Raw genomic sequence first — 9482 nt, 5'->3', positions numbered from 1 at the left:
ATATTCAATTTGTAAAAGTGTGTAAACATAGAACCTTCCCACCTCTGGAGGAAAATGTCAAATCATGGTTCAGTCACAGGACAAAAGGGAAAAAAACAGATTCAGAAGTTCCTTGTCCTAGTTTGTTTGCAATTGTTTGAATATTATCCTTCAAAATGGTCACTGTGTATTCTCCGCAATGCTCTTCAACAGCCCTGGTCAGGATACTCCAACACAATCTTCACCCAAGGCAGTAAAAACAGCTGTACATCAGATGGCCGAAGCTGACCCTGTAGGCAGACACCGACCTATTAACTACAAGTCATTGGGAACACATTCTCAGAAAGCCAAGAAGCCACAATTGTTCATTCTTTTCTTCATAGAAAATGCCTCATTAAAATACAGATACTAGGTCCTGGTATTCCAATACGCCAATTGAACAATTCTATTGAAAAAGGAAATGGAGGGGCGCCTGGGTGGCTCAGATGGTTAAGCGTCTGCCTTCGGCTCAGGTTATGATCCCAGGGTCCTGGGATTGAGCCCCACATTGGGCTCCTTGCTCCGCGGGAAGCCTGCTTCTCCCTCTCCCGCTCCCCCTGCTTGTGTTCCCTCTCTCTCTGTGTGTTTGTCAAATAAATAAATAAAATCTTAAAAAAAAAAAGAAAGAAAGAAAGAAAGAAAAAGGAAATGGAGATCTGAGAGAATCTGCTCTCGGTAAACCTGCGCTGCCTCTCCCTTCTTGTCTACATACGTGAAAGGCTGTGTTTTTAACAACTATGATTTGTCTTTTGTGCAAAAGCAATGAACTCGTCTATAATTTCTAGAACCTTCCTCCCCTCTTTGAGCAATCCTGGAGAATGGAAGAGTTGCTAGAATATTGTTCAGATTTTTCCCAAGCACATTAATGATCTCATCTGCTTTCAGTCGGAGGTTGCATGACGAACACCACTAGGGCCCCAGCGGGCAAGAGAAATGGGTGAAGTGGATGGAACAGGTCACGCCAGAGGCAAAAAAAACCCTACTAAGCCCGGACTGAAGGGGCCATCATTATTCAGCTCCTGCCAAACTGTCGCCACACAGGAGGAGGCCAAGGTTCCAGAGCTTCCAATTTTTCAAGAGAAGCTGTAATTCAAAACATATTCAAATGTGAATCTCCTTCAAGTGTTGATAATGATCTCACGTTGGGCCAAAGCATTTCAGTGGGCAGGATTTAGTACACACGGGTCATTTTAATCGTTTGCTCCAAGCTCAGAAGTCCATGCAGGTCTCCATTTAAAAGAGGGAGTCCCTAAAAAGTCAAAGGTGGGGCTTCGATTCTCTCTGAAAATGTTTATTTTTATCTCTTTCCAATCTACAATAGTATCCTCCTTGTCCTAGAGCACAAAAGTAAAAGCAGGTGATTACAAAACCTACAAAGGAAGGAGAAAAGAATGCCACCACCATTCCCAAGGAGTGAGTTTCATACATTCATTGTTCCTGCTATAAACGCAATGCTGCAACACATGAAATAGTGCTCAACATTGCTCGGCATCAGGGAAATCCAAATCAAAACCTCAATGGGATACCCCCTCACACCAGTCAGAATGGCTAAAATTAACAAGTCAGGAAGGACAGATGTTGGCAAGGATGCAGAGAAAGGGGAACCCTCCTATACTGCTGGTGGGAATGCAAGCTGGTACAGCCACTCTGGAAACAGTATGGAGGTTCCTCAAAAAGTTGAAAATAGAGCTACCATACGACCCAGCAATTGCACTACTGGGTATTTACCCCAAAGATACAGATGCAGTGACCCGAAGGGGTACGTGCACCCCGATGTTTATAGCAGCAATGTCCACAATAGCCAAACTGTGGAAAGAGCCAAGATGTCATCAACAGATGAATGGATAAAGAAGATGTGGTATATATATACAATGGAATATTATGCAGCCATCAAAAGGAATGAGATCTTGCCATTTGCAACGACGTGGATGCAACTAGAGGGTATTATGCTGCGCGAAATAAGACCATCAGAGAAAGACATGTATCATATGACCTCAATGATATAAGGAATTCTTAATCTCAGGAAACAAACTGAGGGTTGCTGGAGTGGTGGGGGGTGGGAGGGATGGGGTGGCTGGATGATAGACATTGGGGAGGGTATGTGCTATGGTGAGCGCTGTGAATTGTGTAAGACTGTTGAATCACAGACCTGTACCCCTGAAACAAATAATACATATATGTTAAAAAAAAGAAAAAAAAGAAGAAGAAGATAGCAGGAAGGGAGAAATGAAGGCGGGAAATCGGAGGGGGAGACGAACCATGAGAGACTGTGGACGCTGACAAACAAACTGAGGGTTCTAGAGGGGAGGGGGTGGGGGGATGGGTTAGCCTGGTGATGGGTATTAAAGAGGGCACGTATTGAATGGAATACTGGGTGTTATACGCAAACAAGGAATCGTGGAACACTACATCAAAAATTAATTTAAAAAAAAACGCAATGCTGCAACAAGCTTAGATGTTTTTATTCTCACCCTCTTTGCACAATAGCACCAAAAGTATATTCCTCCTTGGATATGTAACTTCTCTCCATCTTTCACACTTTGAAAAATCTGACCTTTTTTTTTTTAAAGATTTTATTTATTTAGGGGCGCCTGGGTGGCTCAGTCGTTAAGCGTCTGCCTTCGACTCAGGTCACGATCCCAGGGTTTTGGGATCGAGCCCCGCATCGGGTTCCCTGCTCGGCGGGAAGCCTGCTTCTCCCTCTCCCACTCCCCCTGCTTGTGTTCCCTCTCTCACTGTGTCTCTGTCATACAAATAAATAAAATCTTTAAAAATAAAGATTTTATTTATTTGACAGAGAGAGAGATAGCGAGAGCAGGAACACAAGCAGGGCGAGTGGGAGAGGGAGAAGCAGGCTTCCCGCCGAGCAGGGAACCCGATGCGGGGCTCGATCCCAAAACCCTGGGATCGTGACCTGAGTCGAAGGCAGACGCTTAACGACTGAGCCACCAGGTGTCCCTGAGCTAACTCTTCAAGCCCTGTCCCTCATCCTCCTCACTATCCCAGCTGAGACACAGATGGCAAATGATCCCAATGTGCAAAATTGTTCAAATGCCATTTGTCACAACTTCCTCTTCCTTTTGAACCCTTTTTCCTTTGTGGAATTCCAGGCTAAGGAATCTTGATTACTTTTTCTCAGCATTTTTGAATTGTTTTGTTGGTGACTGGGATCCACTCACACCCAAGCCACTGTTTACTATCATTAGTTCCTAGTATTTTACAACATTCACACAAAGCTAGAAAATCATTCCCTAATTTCTGGGCCTTACATACTTAGAGACAAGTCATATTCCATTAGCAACAAAAATCAGCATCTAACTTTTAAGTGCCTGATGCTCATGGCATGACAGAGGTATGGATGCTCTCAATATCCTATGGAAGGAGTGCTACACCCAGGCCAGAAGAATTTCCCGACATGCAACCATAATATTCTACTTGGCACTCAAGTGCAAACCAGATTGCGCAAACAGCCTTTCAAGTCACTTATGTTAGCATTCAGAGGCACCTGAACATATGGCTAGAATCCAGTGTCCGGTTAAAAATACCTAGCTTCCCTAGTACTCGGAAACCACTTTAGAAGCATGGAGATCATCTGATATGTCTTCTATCATGGCAGTTCCGCTTGTATGCCCTTGTTTAGTTCAGGACAGAGTAGTTAACGAGATATTATAGAAGGAAATCGAGGCCAGGCATCTCTTACGTTTATTGGAGAATTCTTAGTTGGGAGAGGAAAGATAACAGACAAACAATTCATAAAGGATAGAAGAACAATGAATTGCAAATGATTACAAAGGTAATTTCTGAAATGTTTATTTTGAGCCACTGCAAAAACAAAAGTATAGTGCATCCTGAAGTTCATATTTTGGTAAATGAACATATCAAAGGACAGAAAAGCCAAAAAAGTTACTGTTATACAAGATCTTAATGTAGTAATTCTGCACAAATAAACAGCTACAATTACTCAAAGCTGCTTCTGCTATATATATATTAAACAAGAATGTGAATTACTTTAAACACTGCACAATTAACCAAAGTTAGCAAATCCAGCAATATTAAAACCTGGTATTAAATAGTATTCAAACATTACAACAAAAACAATGGACTTCTAGAACTACAATTCTACCCATGTGAAAGGAATGTACATGGATGGTTAAAAAATAATAATAATAATAATAAATAAATAAAGTGACAAGAGTGACCAACACTGCATCTTCAGAGCAGGAATACAGTAAGTGAGTAAATGCATGTGGGGTCTTCTGCTAAAAATGACAAAAAAAAAATGCATTTCACTTTAGTATAACCATAGAATTCCCACTGAAGCTCTAATTGTCTTGTGCTGGTGACAGGTGGGCAGGGTTTTAAATGGAAAAGTATTTTCCCTATACCCTGAGTGTGGATGCATTACTATATATTTTTTAACTGTGGAAAGTTTCCTTTGAGAAATATAAAATTTAAAGCAACATACTGATGGGAAATTGATAGTTAACTGTGAAAGAATACTATTAGCTAAATAATTAACTAAGAGGACATCTTGAGTCTGGACTCCGAAGATGATGAGTCAGGGTTAAGTTTTGCATTTAGGAAATGTGCACTGATGTCAAAGCCACGTGGATAAATGATCTTTCACTTTATACTTGGTACATTTAATAAGTAATTAAATTCTCCTACCAGCAACATAAAACCCTTATTTAAGCAAAATGGAAGTATTATGAATTGAATTAACTGACATCAAATATCTGAAAGGGTAAGTGGAACATTTTTCAAAGTATAAAGATGTTATCACACGTATTCACTGAGTGAAAAGGTTTTATTACTCCATTAAATTCTATCAACCATCCCAATAGATACTTTAATTTTCTTCTGTGATTTATAAATGAATCATTCATTTTGTATAAATCAGGAAATACTTTTAAAATCAACATTTATAATCTCCAAAATATAAATGTAATTTAAACTTGGCTTGGGAAAAGAAGAATATGAAAGAATTGCTATATTTCAGTCGAAAATAATGTTCTAAAATAAAACCCTTATCAGAGACCTCATTCACTTTCTTTCCCAAGATCCTTCAAGGGTCCTGAGATTGATAAACAGAATTCAACTCAATGCACATCACAACTTTAACAGTTCTGAAGAAGACATGGTAATTTCGTAAGGGCCGAAATGCACAGAATGGCAAGATTACAATGTTATAATATAAATCTGTCAAGGAGACTTGTAATAAAAGGAGACGGGGGTGAGGGGCGGTCCGGTCCTCTCAACAAACACGGCTGTTCCGGAGACCAAGCAACCAAACAGACATAAGATGTCTTTGGAATAATCACAAAGTGCCTTTAAAGAAAGTAAGTTTAGGCTGTACTTGATCAAAAGATACTTCTCTCCATATAAGGAGCTTTACTCACGCTTCTTTTCGCATCTGCCAATACTTAATATTTTTCTCTATGCCCCTAAGTGGATACAGGGGTGGGGCTCCATTAGGATTCTTAGCACACATGCCAACACCCAAAGACTGGTCTGTCATCACGTAGTGGCTACATAAAGGAACTCTGAGTCCAGTACAGCTCCAGGTAAATGCAGAGAAAACAAGGGTAGGAGGAAAATCTTACTTCAAAATGATTATTACCATAAGAGATATAAACATAAACATTTTCAAGCACAGAAAGTGTTACAAAATGGATATATTTTCACTTGAGTTTAAAAGAAATTCAGAACTCGATTTGCTGTTAATCAAACCCATACATTATCGAAGTTACTCAACACAGCTTGATAGTTATATACTTGTAAAAATCCAATCTAAACTTAATAATCAGTTAACCCATGTTCTAATCAACAACCCAGTTCCTAGCGTGTATAAACCCAGTCCAGTGCTGCTGCATCTCAAGTTCTGAGAAGCTAAAGATGGAAACCATTCTGGCTATACAGATTTCCTGCATTTCTCCACCTTAAAAAATACTTGAAGAAACTTTAGGAAAAATTATTTTTAAGGCTTGCTCTATTTCTTTATTTTAAATTGAGAAAAACCAAAGTTTACACTGTAACCTCAAAATATTTAAGTAGCTTTTGGCATTTTTCTTATAAAGCAAATTTTACTCTCTCATTATAAAATACATTTCTCTACCATAATGATTAATTCAAATTAATGTAAGTGCCTTATTCCTTGCCCCTCGGTGGGTGCTGTGTCTTCTACACTTTGTGCAGCTTCCAGAACAGTCAATGCTCAGGAAAAAAGGAAATGTAATGGAGCAAAACCAAAGCCCCCAACAAAAAGTGATTTACTCTAGATTTACGCTAATGGAAGAACCAAAAATTCACATGTGCATACCCTCATACAAAACCAAGACACAATCTTGGTCCTCTAATTCAAGTCAACTTGCAGTTTCTAAAGACAAAGTAGTAGAAAACATAGAGCCAGGAAACTCATGTCAGACAACTTTACAAAATAGAGCAGATACCATTTTATCGGGGGGAAGGGAGGAGGGGCTGGGAATCCCCTCTTTTTCTAGAAAAAGCTTATCCTTGCTAAGCAGAGAGTTTTGTGTATGTGTTTGGTTTTTTTTTTCAAAAATCAGAAAATGAAAATCATTACTGGGCTTCTCTAAATGCATTTCCATATTAACATTAATTTCTAAAATTTTAGCATGTTTTGCACCTTTATTTTCATTTATAGGATAAGGTGGGGACCCAAAATAGTCAAAAAGAGAAATAAAAATTCTTACTGCACAATCTTTATAGACATTTTATTTTAAAGCACCTTTTAAATGTCAACAGTGGGTTTCTAACCAAGAAAACAGTAAAATAAAAAAGGGCACAAACCCACTAGGCAAGGTTAAAGTACTCCCTTACTTACATACACACACACACACACACACACACACACACTCATTTTCATGCCAGATGGATTGGCAACATTAGCAAATAATGTCATTTCACGAAAGGCTGGGGAAACTATCATTTATGGTATTTATAGAAACCTAAAATACTAATATGTTTCTAAGAAATTAACTAGTTTGGGAGATTCAAGAAGCTACCGAGAGTTGAGCTATGAAAATAAAATTGACTTTGAAAAATAAGGCAGAAATTCTATGGGGGGTGGGGCGGGAGCCCACTAACCTCAAAGCTCTTTTGTCAGGTTAGTTCTCAACAGAATAGCGTTTGTTTGCAAAGGAGCAGAACTGTAAGGCTTTATCCCTGGAACCTATCCTCAGCCACCTCAGTGTGGTCTGTAGCAGCACTATTTGGATGCAAAAAGAATCTGTCAGTCAATGTCCCTGAAAACCTCATGGTCAAACCTTCCTTCAAATCAACGTTCTTAGGGTCTTAACACACTACACACGTGTACAGAAGAATGATGAAGATAATATTTGACAGAGATTACGAAAGTATCAACTATATACAACGTGGGATGACTGCGCTGGAAAAGCTCAATTTACTTCCCTCCCAGTTCATTTATCAGTGTTAATATTCAAAGTTTACCATCTGCATCTTTATCTGTTTCTTCCTCTCCCCAGACGGTAAGATGTACTGGCCACAGGTTTGTACTACGCGTTTTCCAAGAGCCAGTCGAACAGGGACTTGCAGAACAGAGACCTGCAGCTCTCCGGGGCGGCCGGCTTCTCCCGCACTTCATAGTACCGCAGCACAGCCTGCAGGACGTCCCCCACCTTCCATCCCTTTCCTTGTAACCGTCGGGAGAGCTAGTGAGAAGGCAAGGCATGCCCCAGGTTAACCAGAAACAATCTCCTAACAACAAAGTTTCCAGTCTCATTTTTAGTATCAGAGAACTCTAAGATTCTTGCTGTCTGCAGTAAAGTATTATTTCCCAGTTGTATAACGAGGTCCTCTCCCCTAAATTACTACCCCTCTATGCAAATTAAACATTTTTCCTTCCTGCCCCTGACAAATACATCTCCTCCAGAGAATGACACTTTGGGATTCTTGGAGACAGAACTGCACAAACCTCATCCACCTGAGACTCTGTATGGGAGTATAGTCTCCATTTCTATATGAAATTCTTGATCTAAATACTTCTGTCACACCCTCAATTAGGAACATAAAATAATAAAGACAATATCAATCTTGATAGAAGGATGTGGATTTTTCCTTCCACAATATGCAGCGTGGCTTTTTTCTGAAATACACACTCTGGCCTCAATTGGAAACACGGCTTTCTAAGTTAAGAAATGTTAATGTTTTGGGGTGCCTGGGTGGCTCAGTCATTAAGCGTCTGCCTTTGGCTTAGGTCATGATCCCAGGACTGGGATCGAGCCCCGCACTGGGCTCCCTGCTCTGCGGGAAGCCCGCTTCTCCCTCTCCCACTCCCCCTGCTTGTATTCCCTCTCTCACTGTCTCTGTCAATTAAACAAAAAACAAAAAACAAACAAACAAAAAGAAATGTTAATGTTTCAACAACAACACAAAAAAACACCAAAAAAGTAAATATTGTGGTGATCATTTCACAATATATACAAATATCGTATCATGTTGTATACCTGAAGCTAATATAATGTTATATTTCAATAATAACTCAATTAAAAAAAGTAAATAAATACAGGTTTAAATAAACTCCACTGTCACCAGAATCAGAACATGTCTTCACTCATTTTTTTTCTATTTAGTTCTGTAAAAACTACTTTAATTTTGTAATATAAATATGCTTAGCCTTGTTAAATATAGCCTTACAGAGATATAATTCACAGACCAGACAATTCATCCATTTAAAGTGTACTTATAGAATATTACTCAGCCATCAGAAAGGATGAATACCCAACTTTTACATCAACATGGATGGGACTGGAGGAGATTATGCTAAGGGAAATAAGTCAAGCAGAGAAAGTCCATTATCATATGGTTTCACTTATTTGTGGAACATAAGGAATAGCATGGAGGACATCAGGAGAAGGAAGGGAAAAATGGGCGGGGGGAATTGGAGGGAGAGATGAACCATGAGAGACTACGGACTCTGAGAAACAAATAGGGTTTTAGAGGGGAGGGGGGAGGGGGGATTGGTTAGCCCAGTGATGGGTATTAAGGGGAGCACGTACTGCATGGAGCACTGGTGTTATACGAAAACAATGGATCGGGGATCACCACATCAAAAACCAATGATGTATGGTGACTAACGTAACATAATAAAATTAAAAAAGAAAAAAAATAAATGCGATTTTTGCTCTAAAGGGAAAAAAATAAATAAATAAAGAGTACCTAAGTTAATGGTTTTTAGTATAGTCACCGAGTTGAATGCAACCATCACCACAATCAGTGTTAGAACATGTCTACCACACCAAAAGAAAAGCTCTACGCATTAGTAAACACTCCCCATTTCTCCCAAGCCCCTCAACTCTAGGCAATCACTAATCTACTTCAGTCTTGAGATTTGCCCATTTTGGTCATTTCATATAAATGTAATCATAAAACATATGGTCTCTGGTGACGTTTCTTTCACCCAACGTGACTTCAAGTTTCCTCCA

At 39.4% G+C, this 9482-nt stretch overlaps 1 protein-coding gene across 3 annotated transcripts in view; it reads right to left on the bottom strand.

Annotated features, from left to right (window-relative positions):
* Positions 1-3812: 3812 nt before the first annotated feature.
* Positions 3813-9482, bottom strand: part of AKAP11 (A-kinase anchoring protein 11) — a 51587-nt gene continuing 45917 nt past the window's right edge. For 2 of the 3 annotated variants that reach the window (XM_035003308.1, XM_035003311.1), the window contains one exon: positions 3813-7709. In XM_035003308.1, the coding sequence (XP_034859199.1) occupies positions 7554-7709 (156 nt within the window). In that variant the 3' untranslated portion in view covers positions 3813-7553. The remainder of the gene's footprint in view (positions 7710-9482) is intronic. The other variant, XM_035003309.1, reaches the window with a different exon arrangement.

The sequence above is a fragment of the Mirounga leonina genome, unplaced genomic scaffold (genome assembly GCF_011800145.1).
Source record: "Mirounga leonina isolate KUSES-001 unplaced genomic scaffold, KU_Mleo_1.0 Mir_127, whole genome shotgun sequence".
In the NCBI taxonomy this organism is placed as follows: Eukaryota; Metazoa; Chordata; class Mammalia; order Carnivora; family Phocidae; genus Mirounga; species Mirounga leonina.
This window is presented reverse-complemented; position numbering and strand designations above follow the sequence as displayed.